The 27711-nt window shown below is 37.8% G+C and overlaps 1 protein-coding gene across 1 annotated transcript in view; it reads right to left on the bottom strand.

The window, feature by feature from the left end:
• The window catches only part of ERO1A (endoplasmic reticulum oxidoreductase 1 alpha), a 44928-nt gene extending 20100 nt beyond the window's left edge, over positions 1–24828 (bottom strand). Inside the window, exons 1-6 of the mRNA XM_060004558.1 lie at positions 24251–24828; positions 15770–15889; positions 14877–14960; positions 12801–12839; positions 3175–3251; positions 3007–3080 (exon numbers count right to left, since the gene is read on the bottom strand). Coding sequence (XP_059860541.1) covers positions 3007–3080; positions 3175–3251; positions 12801–12839; positions 14877–14960; positions 15770–15889; positions 24251–24364 — 508 coding nt within the window. The 5' untranslated portion in view covers positions 24365–24828. The remainder of the gene's footprint in view (positions 1–3006; positions 3081–3174; positions 3252–12800; positions 12840–14876; positions 14961–15769; positions 15890–24250) is intronic.
• Between the last annotated feature and the right edge of the window lie 2883 nt (positions 24829–27711).

Genomic DNA, 27711 nt, shown 5'->3' with positions numbered 1-27711 from the left:
AAATATTAACTATGGCATTGGTATTATGATATAACTTAATAGACCATTTTACAGTCAACAGAACTGTTAAGTACAAAGGCTGTCTAATAAAATGAAAAGATAAGGCATTATAGAAAAGTTAATTACAGAGATATATGGAAAACATACCAAAATTGGTGGGATATTGGTTTCTCATATGTTCTATAAATTTGTATAATGTGTTATAACTTTAAAATAAAACCAAAAAATTATGGCCCCTGGTCCTCAGTGGCTTTGGGGAATTAGTTAATAACACAGTAATACCGGACTCATCGATAAAGCTTAACAGTATGAACCAACAAAGAATGAGGAAGTGAGTGAAAATGGCCCCAAAGCAACCAAAGTAGATGACAAAACTCTGAGCAGAAAGATGCTTACACAAGACTCCATCAAACTCTCTAGAGTACCTACTTCTCATTTAAAAAACAAAGATAAAACTATGCTTGGTTATTTTTATCCCAATTCACAGTTCATTAGAGTCATAAATTAGGGGAAAATTTGCTTCTATAAACAGCCCAGTGACAGCACCTAGAAATAACTGAGAGTCCAAGGCAGAAGTAGCAATTAAAATAACTAGAAGTAAAAATAAAAATTTAAAAAACAATCTGCATGGAATCACATAGTTCAGGAACAGATATCTCTGTTCATCTCAATTAATACTATAGGTATTACCTCAGTATAGCAAACTATAATAAATTCATAAAAAATAACTCTGACTCTTAACATATATATATAAATAACACTCAGCATCGAATACTTTAAGACAGAAAACTAATCACCAAGGAATGATTAAATTTTTAATATTTTGCCTCGTTAGAGATAAACATTAGTTGACATAATTTTACTTACAACAAATACTTCCTCTCTCCCAACTTTACTAAAAAAAAGGTTACTATAACCTTATTTTGCCAGATAACAAAAGTTCAAATTTCTAATTAGGATTTACAAAATACCTTCTATCCTCTACCTACCATTTACATACATTATTTATTCCTTACAAAGCTGTCCATTTTTTTTTTAATATTTACCCTCCTTTAACAGAAGAAACAAGTATAAATGGACAAGTTATTCACCCAAGATAACAGAACTCCACCATATAAGGAGTGACTTATTGATTTGTGACACAAATGTAAGCATGTAGTCTTAAAAGGATACTTTGGTTAAAGTAGTACCATTCTTTCTCTAACACTGCAGGCCTAAAAAAATTATGCTGCATGTTATAAGTTGAATTTTATCTCACATAGCAATGTTTAAGCCAAAGAATCCTTGCAGAAAAGATGGCAAAGTTAGGGTTGGGAGAGCATTTTATCCCCCTTTCTTTACTGGCCTAAAGCTAGATATAAGTCTACAGTTCTTTACCCAACACCCTTGGGGCCAAATGTATTTTGGAAATCAGAACTTTTCAGATTTTAGAAAGGTAATACAGTACATGCAACATATGTTCAATATTATTCTAGCAGGGACTGGGACAGCAACCTTTAATCAAACACATAAAAACATGAATATAAACATGCAGTAAAAACATGAATATTCACACTGAATGAATCTGTACTAAATTTAAGGAGAAAAATGTTCATTTTTCAAAGTTTTCAGATTTGAGAATTAGGAATAAAGGATTATAGATATGTATCTGCCAAAATATGGTCATGGTTTTTATTAAGGAAAGCATATGTATCTTTTTTTCCCAAAATGAAGCCACAAATTAAAAATAAGTACTTTCCCTTTTTCTTCCCTCTTTTTGCTGGGGGGAAGGGGTGTTGCAAGATTAATCTTTTGCTTATAATTAAAATGATCTATACTGTTCTTTTCACTGATTTTTTAGAAGATCATTAATCTGTTCCAAAAGAACCAAAGAAGGATACAAAAACTCAATTTGGTTTAATTTTGTTTAGCCAATTAAAAGGCTAACAAACTTACAAAAAAGGAGATACTAAAAAAAAGGAAGACTAGGAGAATCTATAAATCTAAATAAATAAATCCATAAATCAAATGGTTCTAATGGGTTCTAGGGCTCCTAGATTTTAATCATACCAGAGCTCTGGCTTAGTTTTAGATGTCACAGACATAACTCATGGTTCATTTTTCTCTTTTCCAAAAATAACACAGCCCATCATTAAGGAAAATATTTAACAATCCAAGGCCAATATATCAAAAGCAGGTTTTTGCAATCTCTACCTTTTATCTATTTATGCAAAATACCTGTACATATCACAAAAATTATATATATTACTAAGTACACAGAACTGCAAAACTCAGGAGGCAAATTTTTCTTTTCCAGAAACTGGGTTTTCTTTTTAAATTGTTTTATTGTGGTAAAATATATATAACATGAAATTTGCCATTTTAACCATGTTTAAGAGCACAATTCAATGGCATTAATTTTATACATTCACAATGTTATGCAACCATCATTGCTGTTTCCAAACTTTTCTATGACCTCAAACAGAACCTCTGTAACCATTAACCAATAACTCCCCATTCTCCCCTCCCCCTAACTCCTGGTAACCTCAAATCTACTTACTGCCTCTATCAATTTGCCTACTCTCTATATATCATATAAGTGGAATCATAAAATATTTGTCCTTTTGTGTCTGGCCTATTTCATTTATCTTAATGTTTTCAATGTTTATCCATATTGCAGCATGTATCAGAACTTCATTTCTTTTTATGGCTGAATAGTATTCCATTGTACGTGTATACCACACTTTGTTCATACATTCATCTGCTGATGGATACTTGGGTTGTTTCCACCTTTTGGCTGTTGTGAATAATGCTGCTGTGAACATGGGTGTACAAGTATCTGCTTCCCTGTCTTCAGTATTTTGGGGTATATGCCGAGGAGTTGAACTGTTAAGTCATATGGTAATTCTGTGTTTAGCTTTTTGGGGAACTGCCAAACTGTTAGAAATAATTTTTAAAATTATTTTAAAAGGATTTCTTTTCCTTAGGCACAATCTTAATATGTATAGTATAAAAAAAATGTTATACCATCAGCTTCACAGAAGTTGTCTGAGGAATCATCATGTTTGGTCCACTGAAGAACAGCCTTCTGTGTTTCTTCACTTTAAACAAAGAAAAGAAATAGAGGTATTCTTTTTCTTAAGTTAACATTTCACATGAAAAAGCATAAAATACTACTGCAAAAAAACCCCAAACCTTAGAGATTCATCCACAGCTCCAAGTCGTTCAGCTTGCTCACATTCTTCAATGAGATTATTGGCTTCTTCAGAATACTAAAACAAAAGGGAAATAAATAGAATTCAACTGATTGCATTTTTAAAACTTTTAAAAAAGAATTTCAAAGGAATTTGGGGTTCTTTTATACCTAGCACCATCCCCCTGGCTTCAAAACTTAAAAAAAAGGGCTTCCCTGGTGGCGCAGTGGTTGAGAGTCTGCCTGCCGATGCAGGGGACACGGGTTTGTGCCCCGGTCCGGGAAGATACTGCATGCCGCAGAGCGGCTGGGCCCGTGAGCCATGGCCGCTGAGCCTGCGCGTCCGGAGCCTGTGCCCCTCAACGGGAGAGGCCACAACAGTGAAAGGCCTGTGTACCGCAAAAAAAAAAAAAAAAAAAAAATTAGCCCCACGTTCCTCCTGGAGCTAAAAAATAAAAGTCTTTGCCCTTTGTCTTGTTGGCAAACACGATTTACTATTATGTTGACAAAATAAAGAATAGTTTATAGTCTGATAACTCATTATCAAAATGTCCATTAAGAAAATCTTTGAGGTTAAAGAAATCAACTTGGCAAGGAGTCATGGAGCAATGTCCCACTTTCCTAATGACCTAACTGTCAGCATCGGTTTTCTCTTCCATAAAATACGTGGTTGGGCTAGATCTTGTGTGTCTACGATCCATTTCAGCTCTAAATGCCATGATTCTAAAAATGCCCTGGAATCTACCAGATCTTATAAAAAGTATTCCAATATCTTTAGGTGCTTAAAATATATTCTTTAACAACCATATTTCTTCTCAATGTCTAAGTCACTATATATATTCTGCTAGCTGTGTACATGGCACAGGGGAAGTGAGTGTGGATCATGAGATTTCACAACACAAAAGTCATCACCGCCATACAGCTAAAAGACAACATTGGAAGCAGGAGGCCACAAATTCAATCACTCAACAAATATTAACTGAGTGCCTATTATGTCCTTATTGTTAGGATGACCACACAAATGACTGTTCAGACTAGGACTCTTTTGAGGATAAAAGGGAACACTAAAATAACTGAAATGATACAATTTTTTGAAACGCTTATGTACTGAATTACAACATTGTTTCATTATACTGGTCGACCTAAAGACAGTTCAATTCAAAAACTACTTTCAAAAATGAAATTCTTTTATACATAATTAAGTATTAATGCGTAAAGGGATATGATGTATTCAGCCTACTCTCAAATGTTTCAGAAAACAATAAGAATATGTATATACAAAAAGCATGCTGGGCTTCCCTGGTGGCTCAGTGGTTGAGAGTCCACCTGCTGATGCAGGGGACACGGTCCGGGAAGATCCCGCATGCCGCGGAGCGGCTGAGCCCGTGAGCCATGGCCGTTGAGCCTGCGCGTCCAGAGCCTGTGCTCCGCAACGGGAGAGGCCACAACAGTGAGAGGCCCACATTCCGCAAAAAAAAAAAAAAAAAAAAAAAAGCATGCTAAAACAAATGAGGCAAAATATTAAAGATTAGTGAATGTTTATAAAAAGTGTGCAAAATGCCTTTATATTAATATTGCTACTTTTCTATAAGTTAGACATTATTTCAAAATAAAAAGTTAAAAATACTTATCAAAAAGTAAACAAAATTGTTCAAAAGATAACATATACCTATATATTTTAATATACCTATGTATATTTAAAACAAAATTTTTTTAACTTTATCATTATAATTACCTGAATATTAAAACATAAGTTAAACAAAATAACTTTTCTTAGTTCCGACTTAATAATTTAATCAGCTTTGTAAGTCACGTCTGTCTCAAAACTATGTCCATTGGCATTTTTTCTGAAGAAAAATAATTTTTCCAATATGCTTATTATTTTCAATGTTTCATAAAATTGCCCACAATCGTCTTCAAAGTTAATTTTAAGGTTAATTTGAAATAATCCATACCTTCAACTGACTCTTCCCTGCACATATAATTTTTAATTGAGAAAATATTCTCTACAGGTAAATATATGAAAATGTTTTAGCCCACATATTTTCGCAGTTCTATTCTTTGCCTCTAAAGTAAATTTCTTCAGTAAATATTCTAAGACAAAACTCATCAAATAAGTTGTCTTGATTTTTTAAATTATTTTAAATGTTTTGTCAAATAGAGATGCTATGAAATTGTAAGCCTTCTCAATTTCATTCCATTTCAGGTCAGAATACAAATTTATCCAGCTAAAAGCAAGCATTCAACAAGAGGAGACTCTTCCCACAAGGGGAGATTCTCCAAAATACAATTATAAAATTTCAGAATTTAATCTAGTATACCATTTGAGCTTTCCTCACTTAATGTGTACAATTCCTCCCTCGTTTTCATAGGAATAAATAGTTAAGGTCTTTGTTTACAAGCTTTGTTATAATAAGTGCAACTTGCTAAACCTTCAAAAGCTGAAATTTGTTTTGTTCTTTTCTTTAAGCATTCCATTAATTCATACTTTGAATAATGATTTTCCACTGATTTTGAAAATGCAACCAACATTTAGAGGGCTCATTTATTAAAAATCAATCAACACCCTAGAAGGACTCTTGGGTTATTTTACAAAATAGCTCTTCAAAGGCTCAAACATTTAAAAAATTGGATTGATAATGGACAGCAAAGAAAGTCCTAATGCCATGCTAAAGTAATATTCTCTTCAGCATCATCTTCATTTCAAAACTTTATAGTCATTACTTAGTGTATATATAAAAACAAAAACCTACATATTTTGGCAATTACCACTTCTATCTTAAATGGTAAGATATCACAGCATGTTTGGATGCAATTATGAATTATGTATGTACCTCAACCAATTACAAATTCATTTCTGCTCCACAGATTTCTTGATTTAGTAAGGACATTGTTTTTACCAGGACATTGTTTTTTATCAAAATCTGTAGTTGTATTATCACCACAAAACAAACCCTTTGTCTTCAATTTTGAACTTTAAATGAATTTATACTAACATTCAGTGACAAGTGTTTTCCTTCGACAGAATGAACTTCCAAAAGTTTTACTTTGAGTCCATCAACTGAATGAAAAAATCAAACAATTTTTGGAATTAAATGATTTTCTATTGGAAACAGCTGATCATCTAATTACGTGCAAAGCTCTGCACTGGAGCCAACACATTAATAGCTATGACTTCACTCTGTGTATGAATAAGAAAATGCGGAATCAAAAATGAGCAAAATTAGTTTAGATCTAAGGTGGAAAAAGTGCAGAACAGTGGTTGCCTCTGGGGAAGGAGTATGGATTGACTGGGACAGAGTATGAAGCAACTTTCTAGGGTAACAGTAACGTTCTATATTGAAACATAAGCCTAAGTTACACAGGTGTATGCATTTAACAAATGCACACTTAAGATTTGTGCACTTCATTGTATATTAATTTTATGAAACATACACGTAAGCAAATATTGGACTCTACTTAATGATATACTTCCAGTTATGTATATATCTAGTTAATGACATATAGTGAGGGCAATGTGTACTGATGCTCACAATTTATTTGAAATGAATCAAAAAAATAAGATGGTTTAATGGATGGCTAGAAGGATCGACAGATGGACAGATATGTGGTAAAGTGAGTTTATGAAAATGTTAATGGAAGAATCTAGGTGATTAGTATAAGAGTATTCTCAGGAAAATTCCTTCAACTTTGCTGTATGCATGAAAATTTTCATAATAAAATATCAGAAAAATTTAATTTAGAACAGTTATTTACTCTAAATGAAAAATCACATACCCCAGAATGATATGTAAATGCACTGTCTCCAGCTACACGTGTCAAATTGTTATCTTAAACGCAGTCTTCTTAAAACAAACACTAACTTACAAAGTAGATGCTAAGGCTGTGTCAGCAGATCTGTGTGTTTGGATTTTCATATGATCAGTGATACTTCCATGGCCCTTATGGAGGGTAAACGATGACCTTTGTGCAAGTTATATGTCATCATCAACTGTTCTAAGAAATGGAAATTCAGTACTTCATTTTTCATTAAACATGTACTTCCTTTTTCCTCTTTCAGTTATTTCAGGCAAAAGGATTCATTGTAAAATTTTAAAAGTACTAAATAGTAATAAGTGGTTGATTTGCACTATGCAATAAAGGATAAAGCCACTATAAAGGACTACTCTCTGTATGCAGGATTGCTCATCCTCTGTTTCCCATACATATTTCTTATAAGCCTAACCTATAATTTCCCAGGTTTTTCACTGACCAGTCAAATGGCAGCTTGGCAGCTTAAGATATATCACAGGTAGGACACATACCACAGTACAAATGGCTGCTAACTCCAAAACCAGCAGCATAGCAGTGGCCAATGCTTCTCCCCCCACTTGCCAAGACTGTAAGGACACAGGGAGGGGGAAGGGTAAGCTGGGACAAAGTAAGAGAGTAGCATGGACAGATATACACTACCAAATGTAAAATAGATAGCTAGTGGGAAGCAGCCACAGAGCACAGGGAGATCAGCTCAGTGGTTTGTGACCACCTAGAGGGGTAGGATAGGGAGGGTGGGAGGGAGACGCAAGAAGGAGGGGATATGGGGATATATGTATATGTATAACTGATTCACTTTGTTATACAGCAGAAACACACCATTGTAAAGCAATTATACTCCAATAAAGATGTTAAAAAAAAAAAAAGACTGTAAGGAGTTAGCTGTCCCCAGCCATTTGTGACTGACTAAAATTATTTTATCAGTAGTCACCTAGGATGTTGTCTTTGAAAGAAAGGTTTAGTTTCCTTACATCTAGAAAAGGTCAGGAGAGGAAGGACACGATATTATTGGTCATCTTTGTGTTGAAGTAAGAAGTCTTTAGTGTACATACATCTGAAATATTATATAAGAGAGAAGACAACAGAGGAAGCTAGAAATACAAAGCATTTGGTCAACCAAATCTATCCTAACTTATTTTAATGCAACTGTTAATATTTTATTTAAAAAATTTAAAACTCGAGCCAAATAATAAATCAGACAGGATGTCAGAACAACAAGCATAAACTGGTTCTGTCCCAGGCAAACCTTGGCATATGGTCACTTTATTTGCTCTTGTTACTAAATAAAGGCTTTGGATTTTACTCCAAGGGAGATGGGACAGTTTAAACAGAGGAGAGATACAATCTGATTTCTTTGTTTAAAAAAAAAATCACTCTGGGGCTTCCCTGGTGGCGCAGTGGTTAAGAATCGGCCTGTCAATGCAGGGGACACGGGTTCGAGCCCTGGTGTGGGAAGATCCCACATGCCGCGGAGCAACTAAGCCCATGCGCCACAACTACTGAGCCTGCGCTCTAGAGCCCACGAGCCACAACTACTGAAGCCCGCACACCCTAGAGCCCACGAGCCACAACTACTGAAGCCCGCACACCCTAGAGCCCGCGCTCCTCAACAAGAGAAGCCACCACAATGAGAAAGAAGCCCGTGCACCACAATGAAGAGTAGCCCCCACTCGCTGCAATTAGAGAGAGCCCAAGGGCGGCAACGAAGAACCAACACAGCCAAAAATAAATAAATAAATAAATAAATAAATTTATTGGAAAAAAATCACTCTGGCTGCTGTCTTTAGAACAGACTAATATAGAGAGCATGGTTAGAAGTAGGCAGACCGTTTAAGAGGCTACTGCCATAATCCAGACAAAAAGTGATAATGACTTGAAATACAGCAGTAGCAATAAAGATTGTAAGATTCTGGGTATATTTTAAAACCCTGTAATCAAACATTGAATTTGTTCACCAAAAAGGCCTCGAAACAATGGCAACCCAGTAAGAATTAGCACCGCAATGGCTCAGGTTATGATCACTAAACACCATTTCTCACTAAAAGAGCTAAGCGTTCCATAGAAAAGTGGTTAATTCCAAGACTGAAGCACGAAAGGTACAAACTAAGCCTAGGACATCTTTTCATAATGGAAAGCAAAAAAATCTACTAAGACTACTACGATCATCTCAAAAGGCAACAATTCCTAACTTGAAGGAGCTTCTCATGGCCAAAGATGGAACTCAAGTATTGAAACAAATAATGACTAAATGACTAGAGAAGATTCCAATACATTAAATATGTCAAAACTTAAGTTCATATTCATACTTAAAAATAAAAACCTTATTGGGCAACTTTGGAGGGTGCTGGGGCATCAACTCATAATTATTCTGAAAACTGGTAAACAAAGGAAAAGAATGAAGCATTTATTCTATGTGTTCTATATAAACTGTATTTCAAGGCATCCAAAGAGTTGACAAGAAAAGGTCTTTATACAATAATAATGGATAGTTAGTATAGGAAAAATGATAAATTTAGAATATCAATATTTTCAAACCCCTAATGAAATAACGCAACTAGGTAATAATCATCAAGGCTGCTAAAACCTTCAGGTAAAAAGTTAGTAGGGAACATTATAATGGACGTATAATGACCCAAAAGATCAATCTTAACATCATGAAAAAAAAGAGGGAACCAGACATTATGTGATGCAATTGTAAGTACACAGGAACTCTAATGAATATATATCAAAAAATTAATCTGAATCTGATAAGCCTTAATATCTAACTACAGGGCACCACATGCAAAAGAATGAAACTAACCCCTTTTTTACCCCATGTGCAAAAATCAACTCAAAATGGATTAAAGGCTTAAACTTAAGACCTGAACCCATAAGAAAACATAGAGGGTAAGCTCCTTGGTACCGGACTTAGCAAAGGTATTTTGGATTTGACACCAAAAGCAACAAAAGCAAAAATAAACAAATTGGGACTACGTCAAACTAAAAACCTTCCGCACGGCAAAGGAAACCGATAACAAAATGAAAGGGCAGCCTACAGAATGGGAGAAAAATATGCAGATCAGTTATCTGGTAAGAGGTTAATATCCAAAATATATTAAAGAACTCACACAACTTAATGGCAAAAAATCAAACAATTCAATTAAAAACTGGGCAGAGGAACTGAAAAAACATTTTTACAAAGAACACATACAAATGAGGTACCTGAAAAGGTGCTCAGCATCACTAATCATTAGGGAAATACAAATCAAAACCATGAGACATCACCTCACACCTGATAGAATGGCCATCACCAAAAAGACAAGATAACCAGCATTGGCAGGGATGAAGAGAAAAGGCAACTATTGTGCATTGTTGGTGGGAACGTAAACTGGTGCAACCACTATGAAAAACAGCATAGAGGTTTCTCAAAAAATTAAAAATGGAACTACCAAATGCCCGAGCAATCCCATTTCTGGGTATATATCGCAAGGAAATGAAAACAGGATATCAAAGAGATATCTGCACTCCCATATTCACTGCAGCATTATTCACAATAGTCAAGATATGTAAACAATCTGTCTGTCAATGGTTGAATATAAAAAGAAGATGTGAGATATATATATATGATGAAATATTATCCGGCCATGAGAAGGAAGGAAATCCTGCCATTTGCTACAACATGGATGGGCCTTGAGGGCACTGTGCTAAATGAAATAAGCCAGACAGAGAAAGACAAATACTGCACGGTATCACTTATATGTAGAAACAAAAAAAAGGTCAAACTCATAGAAACAGAGAGTAGAAAAGTGGTTGCCAGGGGCAAGGAGGTGGGGAAATCAGGGAGAGGTTGGTAAAAGGGTACAGACTTTCAGCTATAAGATGAATAAGGTCTGAGGATCTAATGTGTAACATGGTGACCACAGTTGATGTATCATTGTTGTTGTATCATTTATATTTGCTGAGAGTAGAACTTAAATGATCTCACCAAAAAAATAAGATAAATATGTGAGATGATGGATGAGTTAATTAACTAAATGAGAGGAATCCTTTCAAAATGTATGCATGTATCAAATCATCACAATGTACACTATAAACATCTTACAATTTTATTAGTCAACTGTACCTCAATAAAGCAGAAAATAAGTAATTTTAAAGGGGAATCTGACTCTGATAAGCTATAATACTTAACTACCAGTTTATGGAAAATGAAGAGAGTGATATGTTAAATGACATGACAGGGATACAATCACTAAAGACATAATGTGGGAAATTCTATAGGATATTGATTCATTTCCTTCAACACATAAGTGGCAAAGAAAGAAAAAGGGCAGTGTGGTGGGGAATGAATCTAGATTAAAAGAGACTTAGGAGCAGGAAATGTTCAAGTAGAACCAGAAAATAAAGAAGTGCTATCAAAAGGGAAAAAAAACAGTGATGGGGGGTATGTCAAAGGGACACAGGAGCCAACTGAAACAGCTCCCAAGTGTGAAAACTGAAACGATATGAACAACAAAATAAAGGAGTACTAGGTTATAATCCACGATAGAAAATAAATACCCACAAGACAAAGAAATGATTGAACAAATAAGGAAATGGAGGGAAAAGATAACAAATCTCTCACACTGAAGAATTCCAAACAATTTATACCCTCAAGGAGATGAAGCGCTCCTAAAATGTGGGCGGGGCCTAGTAACTTCCTTCCAAAGAATAAAGTATGGAAAGCGCAAAAAAAGAATAAATCTGCAGTGGAGAAAGCTGACAAAAAATACCGCAGCCAGGTGATCAAGGTTAACATTAACAGTGATAAGTCATGTTGATAGTATGTACCCTTGATATAGGATGTGATGAAACGGCACTGTTTCTTTTTTAACCTCTGTGGTCTTCTTTCCAAAAATACATAACCTCAGTCTAATCATGAGAAAAATATCTGACAAATCCCAATTGAGGGACACTCCACAAAATACCTGACCAGTACTCCTCTGAAACACCTTATCGAAAACAAGGAAAGTCTGAGAAACCGTCACAGCCAAGAGGAGCCTAAGGAGACATGACAACTAAATATAATATGGTTTCCAGGATGGGATCCTGGAACAGAAAAAGGACATTAGGTGGAAAACTAAGGGAAATCTGAATGAACTATGGACTTTAATTAGTGATAACATGTCAAAATTAGTTCATTAATTGTAACAAATGCACCATACTAATGTAAGATGTTAATTATAGAGGAAACTGGGTATGGAATATACGGAAAAACTGTACTATCTCTACAATTTTTCTGTAAACCTAAAACTATTATAAATTTTTTAATTTATTTAAGAAGAGAGAGAGAGAGACATAGAGACATCAACCAAGCGCAATGTGTGGAATATGTTTGAATCCTGTTTTAAATCAACTATTAAGGCACATATGAAACAACTAGAGAAATTGGAACCCTGATTTTGGTTACGTGGGGCTTTTTTAGTGCTTTTTGTCTTCGAGATGTATATGAAGTATTTGTAAACAAAATGAGTTATCTCAGATTGGCTTTGAAATAACTGGGAGAATGGAATGGGAGGTACAAATGAAACAAGACTGACCACATATTGGTAATTGCTAAAGCTGCGTGATGGGTACACATGTTTTATTTTGTTTTCTCCCCTCTACTTTTACCTTTCAAGCTTTCTTTAATAAAGGGTTAAAGAAAAGAAACAAAAGAATTACAGCCACTGAGTACAAATAACTTTCAAGGGGTTTCACTGCAAAGGGGACCAGAGAAGTGGGGTAGTAGCTGGCAGGGGAAGTGAATTTTTTTAGTTTTTGCTCAATACTAGACACGTTAATAAGTATATGTACATACCTTGTAGCTTGAAGATTTAATTCCATCAGGAACTTCATCCTAAAAAAAATTTTAAATGCTTTTAGATGACATTTATTCTATCTTCTGAAAAAATATTTTAAAGCTCTATGATTTATAAGAAAAATTCACAGAACAAATTACTGAAGTTAACAGGTTATTTTTTAACTGAGAATAGTTAGTCAGTCTTTATGATATTTCTTAAACAAAAAATCCGGGCTTCCCTGGTGGCGCAGTGGTTGGAAGTCCGCCTGCTGATGCTAGGGGACAAGGGTTCGTGCCCTGCTCCGGGAGGATCCCGCGTGCCGCGGAGCGGCTGGGCCCGTGAGCCGTGGCCGCTGGGCCTGTGCGTCCGGAGCCTGTGCTCCACAGCGGGAGAGACCACAACAGTGAGAGGCCCGCGAACCCAAAAAGGAAAAAAAAAAGTAAACAAAAAATCCAACAAGTTATGCTATGGATTATACACATGTTATATTACAGCACGGAAATGTAAAAATAGCCACTTAGCCATTATTCCTTTTTTTTTTTTTTTTTTTTGGCAGTATGCGGGCCTTTCACTGTTGTGGCCTCTGCCGTTGCAGAGCACAGGCTCCGGACGCGCAGGCTCAGCGGCCATGGCTCACGGGCCCAGCCGCTCCGCGGCATGTGGGATCTTTCCAGACCGGGGCACGAACCCGCGTCCCCTGAATCGGCAGGTGGACTCTCAACCACTGCGCCACCAGGGAAGCCCGCCATTATTCCTTTTAATGCTCAAATTGTCCCACATTTGGCCACTAGAAGACCCACTAAGTGCTGACCTGTGTCCTTTTTATCTGACCTGTGTCTTTATCTGCACCTGTGTCTTATTTATATTACCCCAGTAATCTTTAACAGCACTTTTTGTTTTCTGTTATGACAAGATACTCCAGGTTCATCTTATATATCTCTTGTTCCAGTCTTGGAATCAACCATTTTTTAAGGCGCTTTCCTCTTTCAGAGGAAAATGGTACTAGTTTTTAGTTGTGTGTTGGCCACTTAATAACACAGGACCTATCTGCCTATCCTCAAAGAGATGCTGTGAGTAGAGATAATGATGTATGTGGGAGAGCTCTGTAAATTGCAGGGTCCTATTCTAATGCTAAGTATATTCAGTACATTCCTGAAATAGATTACACCTGCCCAAAGGGAAGGACCCACACAGGGACAATCACTTTATTGTGTACTCTTCTACACTCTGAACTAGGTCAATGTATAGTCTTTTCCTATGACCAGATATTTAGATGGTTTCTAATTTTTTCATATAATAAACTATGCCAAATTTATAGACTGATTTCAGCAGAACTGACATCTTTACAATATTCAGTATTGCTTTATGGCCATCTTTGGACATCTATCTAATTATTTTAGTAGTGAAATTCTTAGCAGAATTGCTAGGTCAAAGGATATGTACCTTTTTTATTGTTTGGATACATTTGCTGAATTGATCTCCAAAAAGACTTAGCCACCAGAGTGCTCATTTCTTATTCCCAGACTAACACTGGATACTGTTTTTCTTTTTCACATTGGCCAATTAATAATGGAAGTGAAAGAACATTGTTCTGATTCACTGTAAAGGGGATAAATAACTGGCCTTTCGACTGACAGAGAGTCCAGCCTCTATGGGCAGCCAATCTGAGAATTCCTAAGTAAAGCCAGTGGTTTTGTCCAGACCCTCCCCAAGGAAGAAAATTAATACATCCACAGAAAAAGGGAGAGATTTTATTTGTACCTCAATTAATTTCATTTTTTTTTAATACCACAAACACAACTTTGGGTAAGACATAAGAAGAAAAACAAATATCAAGCCAAAAGAACTATTAATCTCAGTAATAAATCAAAGGATTATATTAACCACAAAATTTAAATTCTATTATTATGAAGACAGAATAATTCAAAATAGGTTTTATATTTGTAAGTTTAGGTTTTTAATATGTTAATTTTAAACAACATTATATTTAACCTAAGGATTGAAATGTTATTTCAGTTATACTGGCCCCTTTCAAAAGTCACAATTATTCAAAAAAACATGTGACAGTTCTTAAACGTATACACTGTTCTTACCGATTGACAAAGCTTGACAGCACAATCCCTTCTTCCACACTGGCTGATATCATTCCAGAAAGGACACGGCCTTTTCAGGTTTACCTGTAAAATAAAATATTAGAAAAAAGTTATAAAAGAATTTTGAGATTATAACAGACAGATGTGGAATTATGATACTATAACCTGGTCATGTTATCAGCTACAATTATTCTATTTCTTCCACTATCAAATTTCAGTGGTGGTATAAGTGTGTAGCTGGTATGAATAAATTGGTAGACTTGGTTAAAATGACAAACTCTGCTACTAAACAGACTCTGAACAGATGGCAACGGGGAGCCAAAGTAGCTCATGTTATCACTGCTCAACTCACAGTCTTCTTTTTTTTTTCTTTTTCAACTCACAGTCTTTTAATGAAAGTAACAGCTAACAGACAACTGTGAACTCAGATTGTAACTACATACTCCAATGATGAGGTTTTCTAAACTCTTTCAATAGATATCTCAAGATAAAATGTCACAAGTGACTTGTTAGAACAATACAGGTCAGAACAAAGTCATGCTTCTTCTCAAAAATATTTCTCTTTTTAAATTAATTGGAGTAAATCTGATGTTTTAGAATGTTATGAACAACTCATGACTTTGATAACGATATAACAGTTTCTGTTCTGACTTCAATTTGACCAACTAGGTTCTAACTCTAGTGTTCAAAACTCAATTACTGAAATTAAAAGTATCCAATGGGTCGTTTTAGAACCATATGGTTCATTCTTGTGAACTGCATTTTCCTAATATAGCCTTGCTCAATTTTAAATAATAAGCGCAATTTTGAAGCTTAGTGATTCCTAAGAAAATGTAATTACCCATTTAAACATTAAGTGTTCCTATACCAAAAAAAAAAATTGTTTTAAATACCTTGTAATATCTAAAGTAGTCGCTTTCCAGGAGTTTTTGAAGTCTTGGGAAAAGCCTGTAGTTATTAAATTTATCAATGGTTTCAACATCACAGGTACAATCATCCAAGTAACCACTAACCTGTTACAAAGAAAATGGAATATTATATCAAAATGTCATAGACGCAACAGGGTTTTTTCCTTACATGGTTATGATAAAAGAGCCCTTTACTCAACCAACCCCTAGCTTCCCTCCTCCCCATAATTTTCTGAGATGGGACATGACCATAATCTAGTGAGGCTATTGCTCTTACTATATACCTATAGGAACACAGTGGATACCTTTTGTAGGGTGGGTGTACTGAGCTCATAATGACACACATACCCCCAAAGAGTTGGTCCCCTGCAGCCACTCTATAACCCTGCTCCCCAAGACTGACCGGGGTTGGGTATCTAAGCCAAAACAAGTCATGGTCCCCTCTCCAGGAATCAGGAATTGAGGCTAAGAAGGAGCAATGTCTCCGTCACTAAACCAGCGAACAAGTAAACTCAGACCATATTCCATCACATGAACTGAGGACCACGTGAGCCAGTTGGCAGAGAGAGGAAAGATTTTTAAAGACACAGAGAAGCAGAGATAGGAGATGGAGAACTTATGCTAGCTGGATTCCCTAGGGTTTGCCTGCTCCCACTTCCACCATCTTTCCTGAAGCCCAGTGGCATTCCCATCCTTGGTTTTTCTGAGACTCTATATTCTTATAATTCAGTTGTCTCTGTCTTTCCTTTATTTTAGTTTCCCACAGGATGTGTAGGTCACAGACTAGCTTGGTGAATGTATAAAAAGAAGTGATATTGAATTTATAAGAGAAACAATAACTCATTATAAGGATCTAACAACCCTCAAATATTGGCCATGACAATTTTTATAGATTTGAAATGGTACTTAGAAATGACTTATCCTTAGCAACACTGAGATAGCAAGTTAACCACAAAGCCAATCCTGATCTTCAAATGCTTAAAACCAATGTCTTAACTGTATTTACTAAATCAAACTATTAAATCATGTTATAATTAGAGGCAATGGGAAATCATATTATAATCAGACATTGTTAACAGTTGTGAAGCTAAAATTCTGAGATGTTTATTTGGGACTAGGCAAACACCTAACAGAATTAATTAAGCAGCGCTTATAAGTAAGTAAAAAATATATTATGATTTTTTTAAACTAAAATTTTTATTTTTTTAATATACAGCATGCTGCAGAAAAGAGATCCTTATACTTTGGTCTGAATATTTACATTATAAACCACTTTGGATTATATTTTAGGGAGAGTTATTGACCATAAAAAAATAATTTTAAAATCTGTTGGTAAGGAAACAAATTAAGAATACTTCATTGAAATACTGAATTTAGGTGTTTTCCTTTTGGAATATGTAAAATCCTACACTATCTTTTAATTTCAGAACATCACAAAACAGTAATGGATATTTTTCACCTAAGAGATAAGAATACTTGAGATGATGACGGCAATATTCAAGAGCTAAGTTTTTTGTTTGTTTGTTTGTTTAGCCAATTTGCCTAGTCTTATTTGTTTTGGACTAAAGAATTCCGTTTCTAGAAATCTGATCTACATATTTTGTCACTGTAATAACTATTTTCATTTCATACGCAAATGTGTCCTTGTTTCCTGTAAAAATTATCTGAGTACACAAGAATCTTAGAGTCCTAATTTTGGGTACCAACAAAACAGAAGTGCTTCTAACCCAGATGATTTGATTTTTCACACCTCTTTCCTTTGAGCCTTCAAAGCAAAACTTCTAAGAACATAAAATAAGCTACTGTTTCTCCTCTTGGACACAAATTATTATACAAAGAACAACAGGCACAAAGGCTGCAAAGGCCAAAGAGACACATGCCAGATAGAGATATTAAATCACAAAAGAAAAAAACACAAAAATCTTAAGAGGAAGGGTTTGAGGCAATCCATTTCTCCCCCCACCCTAGGAATTCATTTTTAAGGTAAAAATCTATCCTCCCCTCTTTTGGAAAGCTGCCCTCAGGTACCACTCACCCCCTGCTCAGTTAACTGTCTCTCGTATGTGTTCCCATGACACTCCACATACTCCTACACAAGAATTACCTCACTGTACTGAATGTATCTATCTCACTCCCACCCACTAGAGTTAAGATCCTTGAGAGCAGGCTCATGTTTGTTCACTTTTGTATTCCCGGTACTGAGCACTGTAGAAAGCACACAGTAGATGCTCAGTAATTATTTGTGGAATGGGTTGGTGAATGAATTAATGAATGCTGTCCATTGTCACTCTCATTCACTGGAGCCCAGCACTGCACTGCCTAATTATAACTGTGTACTTCCATGTCACCTATGGTGGTGCTCAGTGCCAGACCATGCCAACTCAAGGGGCAGGAATGCACTCACAGAGCAAGGAAAGCAAGCAGCAAAGGCAAACAACCCTTTGTGTCCAATATTCTACTGATCTATATCCTAATTTCAAAGGGAATGATAAGAAGCCCCACATCAGAAAGAAATGCAAGATGCCTCCAGAGCAGAGGTGGCTTATAACCTAGAGGCCACAGAGGAAGAGAAGGCAGGACAATGGGAGATTTAAAAATCTCCTGACCCTTACCTTAGAAATTGAGTAGGAGGTATTACCAACGACAATGACAGGCCACAGGGCAGCTAAGGAGGTACAGCAGCGGGTGAAAGAAGTTTCACTGGATGGAAAGAGTCCAGCAAAGGAGAGGCAGGAAGATACTGGGAAATCCAAGCCACCTGACTGTTCAGATAAGCTTGCCAATAGGCAGCAGAACCTGATCCCTGGAAGGAAGTCTGGCAGGTATGATTCCAGGCCCAGTTCTAGAAAGTAGAGAACCAGGCATGTTACCAGAATAGAGTCTCAGGAAAAGTCTAAGGCAGAACTCCAGTTGATGGACCCAGGGCAGAACCTTGGAAACGAAGCAAAGTCCTATTACCTAAACTAAGACCAAAAGACAGGTGCTGATTTATAAGAAGAATGGCTTGATGCTGTACTTCGAAATGTGCTATGGCTGCATAAGTAACCACTACACTATCTCCCAAAGTGAAATAGAACTCTGGCCCTACCATAGGAATCCAAATCTTTTAAAAATGCACCCCCCTCCCCGCCTCTGCAACATACACACAAAGTGCTTGATGAATGCTAAAATTTGAAGCTTGCTTCAGGTGATGATCAGCTTTGGTTTTGTGGAGGGCCAGACTAATAGGAAGCAATGGAAAGGCCCTTGTTGAGGGTGGTAGATATAAGGACCAAGGTAGGCCTCACACACAATATCACCCAGTTTAAAGTCCTGGTCTCTTAAGAGCTGGAAAGCCTTTGAAGGCCTTCTCTTGCTATCTTCAGAGCAACCCAGCAATCCCCTCCCTCACACACCCTCAAGGGGAGGTAGTGTATAACAGTGGATAGCAGGCAGGCTCTGGAGTCAGGCCTTCTAGGGTGGAATCCCATCTCTGTTACTTATTAGCTGTTGACATTGCCCCTGCTTTTTAACTTCTCTAGGCCTCAATTTCCTATCTGAGTACAAAAATAGAAGTAACAGTAGTTCCCATCTCAAAGAGTTGATATCAAGATAAAACGACCCACAGTAAATGCCCAGTAAATGTTGATCATTACTATTACCCTACCACTGCTTAAATGCTTCCAGTGACAGGGAGCTTGCTATTTCCCCAAAGCAAAAGGCCAGGTTTGCAGTTAAAATTCTCCAAACATTTTACATCTGAAGCTCCAGTGCAACACACAACTAGATAACCAAATGTTAGCTCCATTTTTTCTCCATTGACTCTGATTGGTTTGGACCAAATACCAAAATACAAAAGGCAAGGGAAAAGAAAATACACTGGCCTGCTTGTTCTCTAGTTTTTGGATAGAGGTATCCTTTACTTTGCAATGAAAGACAAAACAAAAAACACTTTCTAAATAGTCTTCCTGTGTCCCAACAACTTCCAGTCCTACCATAGATTTTTTTTTGCAAAGCACTGTAAGAATATATTCCTCATACTTGTACGAAATACCTTTCAAAAGTGCTCAAAATGCGCTTTATTTGGCAAAGAACTGCAGTTGTGCTAAATTTTATTGAGTTTTATGACCATTAGAAAAAAGAAAAAGAACATGAAAAACATTCATTCACTGACAGAGCAGACTGGGACAACTGCTAAAGAAAGAATAGAAACACCAAAAGATTCTATCCTGGCTAGTAGGCACCATTCTAAGAACATGGAATACTATGAGCTATTTCTTCTTTAAAGTCTTGGTCTTGCTAGAACTTTAAATTGTTGCTAAATGACCCAAAGTATGGCAACCAACGTTAAATACACTTTGGTCCACTTGCTTTGTTCAGAAAAGCCTGGAATGTTGGAAGCATTCACAGTCAATGGACCCCTCTCCAGTATAACCTGTTTCAAAGATCCCTCTGACTAAGTATTAATCCTGGACTTATTTCCACCCACCACTTAGCATATTCTCAAGTGTCTCTTCCATGGCCCAGCCACTCTGACTAACAAAAACTCTTTTTTTTAAACTGACCTAAACAAGACACCCAGACAAGTAAGTCTGCTAAAATACATGAATGCAGAGTGTATCTACAACGCACTCCAAAGGAAAAATAATCCACCTTTGAAGTAGCTATGATGGATTATGTGAACTACTCCCCTTTCATTAACCTGACGGAGATCTACTGCATTCAAGCAAGTGGATCTGAGGGTTACCAGCATTAGCCATATTAAGAGAGATAAAACATCCTGAGTATAGAAGTTTACAAACTCATCTCTAATTAATTTTAAAAAGATGAAAAAGATGTCCATACTGCCTCTGTATCTGGGCTTCAATATCTCTTCTGAGGTGATTTCTGTAAAATGCATCCTGGGATTCCATGAATTGGAACTTAAGTTCTGTTACATTCGTTCTATCTAATGGTGCATAATGAGGAAATAATTGTCACAAAGGAATAAACTCTGAAATATCTTCATTTACTTGAAGCCCATACCTACTACAATGATATTTTGATTTAAAGAAAGGGTGAGTCCTGATTTATGGGGTTTTTACACAAAACTGTACATGTGTTAGACTTCACAAACTTGTATACCAACAGGGGGGAAAAAGCCAATTTTCTGTGTAAAAAAAATTTTTTTTAACAGAATGATACAGGGATTGGGGGAAAGGGAATGTATATAAGGAAGATTTATAAGTTCCAGACAATTGATCACTTACTTTGAGCAACTAAGCTGAAGCACTGTTCTCAAAAGAACTTACAACATATAGTGAAAATGGTTTTAATAGGATGTGATGTCAACTAACAGGCATATGCAATAACTCAGGGGTCCCCAACCCCGGGGCCAAGGACCTCTACCGGTCCGTGGCCTGTTAGGAACTGGGCTGCACAGCAGGAGGTGAGAGGAGGGAGAGCCAGCGAAGCTTCATCTGCTGCCCCTCATCGCTCGCATTACTGCCTGACCATCCTCCCAACCCCCAACCCCGGCCCCGGTCGGTGGAAAAACTGTCTTCCATGAAACCAGTCACTGGGTCCAAAAATGTTGGGGATCGCTGCAGTAACTGACTAAGTTTAAATATTCATTGGAAGCTGTCAACCCATCTTCAAGAATATACTTCAGCTCCTGTAGTGTTCACATCTTGTATTATAATTTCCCTAACACTTGCTGAGCACCAATTATTTACCAGTCTCCGTACTCTGGAGTGTCAGGAATTGGGACTAAATTGTAACTTTTTATTTTTTGATCTCTCAAAACTTGTTCATAGTAGGCCTCAATAAATGCTTATTGAATTTAGTCTGATTACTTGTAGAGCTTTGTGCATTTTACTTCAATGACTTTCTAAGGTCGAATAACTAACTACATGCTGCTCTGGCTCAAATCACAACCCCTAAGTCAGGCACCCATGCAACAGTGTGGTGAGGGGTGATGGTGTGGTAACTCAAGGCAGAAGTGGTAAGAGGCACAGGCAACAGGAAGAAAGAAAGGGATGTGACTATAAACAAAAAAGAGTCAACAGGACTGTGTGGCCAGTTGGAAACTGCAAATAGAACCAGACAAGATTTGAACTTGTATTTCCAAATCTCAGGTGAAAATTTAGTTTCTAGCAATATTTACTAACTTTTTAAATTTTTTAAAAATACCTAGGATCCCCACCTCTTCCCAAGCCCCAAAGAACATGATGTGCTGAACTGTAAGCTCTTCAGAGCAGGGATTATGCCATAGTTATTTCTGTATTCCAAACTCTCAGATCAATGTACATAGTGTTTATAAATGTTTTTTGAATGAATAATTTGTTCCTCCCCTTATCTTTTCTTTCTCCACTTTTTTCTTTTATCTGTCTCTCCCTCTGTTTCGGTGTGCATGTCAATATGTTTGTCTCCATCTTTCTCTTCATGTCTATTCGTCACAGTCCCCTCCCTCCTTTCCTCCCCTTTCCCCCATCCCTTCTATTACTGAACATAATTAGAACTAAGGTACACGTGTTTCATTTATTGAATTGGAATTGATGGTCTCTGTTTTTAAGTTTATTTAACTAAACCATTTTAAATTTCCCTTAAATTTTTTTTTACTCATTTTATTACTTTTTAATTTGGCTCTGGAAAGAAAAACAGTCACTCTTGTTCTAAAAGAAAAAGAAAGAGGTCTAACAGATTTTTGTGTATTTTAATCTTGAAAATATTGTGAAAGAGTAAAAAAGCCTAACACTAATCAGAAGAAAAAGTAAATGAATATAAAAAACTAAAAGCTCCCCAATTTTAATCAAATATCTAAAATGGTTATGGGGAAGGGGAGTGAACGTTTAAAAGTTCAACATGTACTTTTATTCCATTATCCAAATCTCTAGAATATAGTTGAAAATGTTACAATGGAATCTTTCTGCACTGAATACCTTATTTTTATTTTTTTTTTGCAGTACGCGGGTCTCTCACTGTTGTGGCTTCGCCCGTTGCGGAGCACAGGCTCCGGACGCCCAGGCCTGGCGGCCATGGTTCACGGGCCCAGCCGCTCCGGGTCATGTGGGACCTTCGCGGACCGGGGCACGAACCCGTGTCCCCCGCATTGGCAGGCGGACTCTCAACCACTGCGCCACCAGGGAAGCCCTGAATACCTTATTTTTAAGTCCACTTATTTCTAATTTACTTATTTTTAAATGTTTAAACTTTGTGATACATTATATTTGTAAGCAGAAGAAAAATTACCCTTTTTCTTTTAAGTACTTGATTGTATACTGTTTATAATCACTGAAGGTAAAGGAGCTTTTCAATCTCTTAGTTATAAAGCAGCAATTTTCTTTCAATTTCTCTTACACCTTCCCAGCTATCACTCACCCCAACTTCCAAATCACTCAGCAAAAAATAAAATCCAAGAATTTAAAGCAGTGAAAGAGATGACACCTCTTCTCATAATATTTAAATTCTTCTCTCCTCTGTGAAATAGTATTACCCCCCCTACACACATAAAATGTTATTTCTGATAAGTTAATAGTAACGTCTACTTAAAAGGAACAATTTGGATACCCATATCTCAATTTTGTATAAAATGTAATTTTTATCAACAGAAGCCAACCAAAAGGTGACTTTAAGAATAATGATATTACAATATCAGATATTGTGGGCACCAAAAACCTGTAACTTTCTTTGAATTTTTTTCTCAAGGAACCCACATCTCTTACTAACAGAAGGAAATAACCGTAATAAGCTTGTAATTAAACTTGTGCACTGAGGACCGTTCTCCCAATTCAGACCAGCAATATGGATGTCACGGTAAAAGAGTCTCACTACATTCAGGAAAAACAAAGGACACATAGGGCGAGTAGTCACAGGGCAACCGCGGCCCCCAAGACACCAGGCAGTTAGGCTTAGACACAGAAAAGCCACACGAAGGCATTCTCCTGCCTGACAGGGAGATCTGAGGGCAGCCCCCCTGCAAAAGCCTGTCCTGGCCAGAAAGGCCGGAGAAGACATCCAGCACAGGCACAGCCCACACTGTTCCAAGTCAAATTAGAAGTCAGGAAGACCCAGGTTCTGCGAAAATAAAAATACTGAGTGTGACTGTGTGTGTTTGTGTGTGTGTGTGTGTGTGTGTGTGTGTGTCCGCGCGCGCGCACACCTTCCCCGGGCAGGGAAGACCAAAAAAGACTCACAAACCAACTAGGTAGAAACAGCGGTGCACCCACACCTCTCGTCCCACGCCTGATCGGAAGCGGGGGAGGGCGATTCGACGTCGGTTCAGGCTGTTTGGGGCGGGGGGGGAAGGGGGGAACCGGTCCACACCAACCCAGGCGAGCTGCAGAGGATTCAGCCCCTGCCAGGGAGCAGAAGCACGGGGGTTCCTTCCGGAAGGGTGGAGAGGCAGAGACGCACCCCCAGCGCCCCACCTGCCCGGGCGCGCGGGACAGAGCGCACGGCGGAGGCAGGGGTCCCGGGACCCGCAGCGCCGCCACGCACACCCCTCACCTGGCAGAAGCACCTCTGCGCCGCCGTCTCCGGGGGCTGCTGCCCGCCGTAGCCCGAGCCCAGCAGCCCCATGGCGCCCAGGAAGCCGATCAGGAAGCCCCAGCGGTGGTCCATAGCCGCTCCGGGCGGTCTTCGCGCCGCGCCTCGGAATCCCCAGCAATCGGGAGCAGGCCGTGAGTCCGCAGATGAAGCCCGCGCGGGCCTGCCCCCGGCCGCGCCCCACCTCCCGGCCGCCTCCCAGGCCCGCCCTCGGCTCTCCAGCCTCTCAGAAGCCGCCACTTCCCGGTGCAGCCTGCGGACGTGCCGGGGACCCCGCGGTGGCAGTCCGGGGCCTGAGGCCCGCTTCCTTCCCCACGCGTGAGGCTGACGCACCAACCCGCTTCGCGGCTCGGCCCCTCCCGGCGCGCCGCGCCCGCCCCCGGCCCCTTTAACTCCCGGGGCCCGGAGACTGGAATGGGCTGTCTACCCCCAGCCCCGCGTGGGAGTCGGGGTCCTTCCCGCTCCGAGAGCCGAGCCGGAGCGAAAGCTGGAGGGGTCTGTGTCTTCCGGCAGGTCCCCGCCCCAGCCTGCTCACTCCCAGCCAGTCCTTCCGTATCTCAGTGCGAGGAAATCACACTGAATTACGTGTGCACAGTGGCCCTGGCTGAGTCCTAAGGCTGAGAAGGATATTCGTGATCATCTATCTAGACCAGGGCTGCATATCTAATCTAGATTTTCTGGTAGTCACATCAAAAGAGCAAAAAGAAACAGGTGAAGTTAATTTTAATAATCGATTTTATTGAAACCATTATGTGCAAAATATTTCAAAATATACTCAATAGTAGATGATTCATAAAATATTTTACATTTTTTATTTTTAGCTTTGAAATCTGATGTGTATTTTTTACGAACTAGCCACATTTCATAGTCAGATGTGGCCAGTGGCTACTGTGTGGACAGAGGGGGAGATTACTGTTTTTTTTATAGGAGGAAACAGGCCCAGAGAGGTGAGGCAATGTGAGCTATAGGAATGGGAGCTGGGCAGTGAGAGAGCCAGGTCCTCTGATCCCAGCTGTGGGATGGGTCCATCAGCTTTTTTTTAAGGATAAATTTTCAAGGTGAAACTGGAAAACGTTCCAACATCTTACACATTACATTAAAAGCTAAAATATTTCTATTTAGTTTTTTGGTAAATCTTTTCCTGTTTGTTTCTGCTTCTGTTTTTTCTTAAAAAGCCATCACTTATTGACATAACTCTAGGATATGGTAGGCCTGAAATAGATATTATACTCCTATTTTCTAGCTGAGAAGAATAGGCATAGAATTTATATACGTTATTAAAAATCACTTGGTATGGTAGGGGTGAGACTCAAACCCTATGCTATGTCCATCACTGCCAAGTGAATTGACATATAATTAAAAAGTCACCAATCATCTGACATCCTGGTGGGCCGGGGAAGCTCTGATCTTAGTATCTACAAAATGCAATGTGTGCATATTAATACAATCTCTCGCTTTACTCCAAAAGTTACTTTTTCACTATACTGTGTATGGGTTCTACTTATCCTTTTAGGGCCAGACCCAGCTCACTCAATCCCTCATCATGAGTCTTCCTGGTTTCCTCTTCACCCAGTTCCACTGGGTGGAACTTACACTCTGCCAGATTGAGCTTGACATTAGAGATATAAAGATGTATAAAACCCAGTCCCTGCACATGGATGGACACACCATGGAATTTAGTATGTAATCTTTTATGACAGTTCTACTTTATGTTTCTACCACTGAACTGTAATCTCTTTTAACTCCTTAAGCAGGGATTATGTCTCAAACATGCCTGTGACTCCCAGAAATCTTTGCACACATTTGTAAAATGAATGAATATATTTCATATGGCCACAGTATTAATATCTGAAGATTAAGCTATCAAAAATGAGAGACACAGTATGAAAAGGGGGAAACTAAATGAATAAAGCCTAAAATTGCAGAAAGAAGCAATCTGAACATCATCAGCTCTGGATTTCACTCTGATGCAATAGCCCGTAATTAGGGAGAATTTAAAAACATCAGTATTCCCAGGATGAAGGCACTAGTCCATAAGATTCAAATTCTTGCCCAGAACAAATTTCTAGCAAACTTAAAATCAGAAACAACCACCATATAAGACAATTTTTTTAATTGTCTTTTTTCCCCAGCCTTATTGAAGTATAACTGACAAATAAAATTGTCAGATATTTAAAGTGTATATCTAACTGATTTGACATACATATACATTGTGAAAGGATTCTCCCCATCAAGTTAACCCATCTATCATCTTACATATTTACCCTTTTCCCCTCCCTTGGTGAGAACATTTAAGTTCAACTCTCAGAAAATATCAATGATACAATACAGTGTTATCAACTATGGTCACCATGTTACACACTAGATTCTCAGAACTTATTCATCTTATAGCTGAAAGTCTGTACCCCTTTATCAACCTCTCCCTGCTTTCCCAACCCCCTTGCCCCTGGCAACCAGTTGTCTACTCTGTTTCTATGAGTTTGCTTTTTCATTATTATTATTCCTCCATGTATAAGTGATACCATGCAGTATTTGTCTTGTCTGACTTATTTCACTTAGCATGGTGCCCTCAAGCCCCATCTATGTTGTATCAAATTTCTCATGCTGAATAATAGTCTATTGTGTATGTATACGACATCTTCATTATCCATTTATCTGCTGACAGACACTTAGGTTGTTTCCATGCTTTGGCAATTGCGAATAATGCTGGATGGATGTGGAAGTACAGATATCCGGGTATATACCCAGAAGTGAGATTGCTGGATCTTACTTTATTGTCTTGAAAATTATATTTTTTCCTACCAGATTTGTAAGTGATTTTAGAATGTGTAAAATACAGTTTTATACATACTGTATAAATATTACTGACATTTCCCTGAGAACCCTTTTGTGTTGGTCCTTTTTGTGAGTTCACTTCTTCAACTCTGCCTCCTCTCACACCATCTTGCCTATGTTAAGGCCATGAAATAACCGATTAGTTATCAAATAACTAGGGAGCATCCACAGGGTACATAGTTCAACCTTGGATTTCTGAAACTACAGCCTCCCATATATTATAACTTTGCTAAACACTAGTAAATTTTTTAGAGATGAACAAGGCCACGGTCTTGTTATTCTAATACTAGTGATCATAACAATAACATGACTTAGATTTAATGTACACAGCATTTCTTGACAGAATTCTGTTTACTCTGCAAATAACAGCTATTATTATTTTTTTAATGACCAAAGCAGGAAATGGCTTGAGTCCAATTTCTCAAAATGGAATTTCTGTGGGAAACTTCTCAGTACATGAACACTTTCTGACGTTGAATTGACTAGAAGGAAATGATTAAGGAAAAAAATGTGATCAAGGAAAAGGATTATTATGACACACAAGAGGAAGAAAGGCTAAGTAAAAACCTAAAGGTCTGGTTCTGATA

The sequence above is a fragment of the Delphinus delphis genome, chromosome 2 (genome assembly GCF_949987515.2).
Source record: "Delphinus delphis chromosome 2, mDelDel1.2, whole genome shotgun sequence".
In the NCBI taxonomy this organism is placed as follows: Eukaryota; Metazoa; Chordata; class Mammalia; order Artiodactyla; family Delphinidae; genus Delphinus; species Delphinus delphis.
Note: the sequence above shows the minus strand (reverse complement) of the source record. Positions and strands in the feature narration are given on the sequence as shown.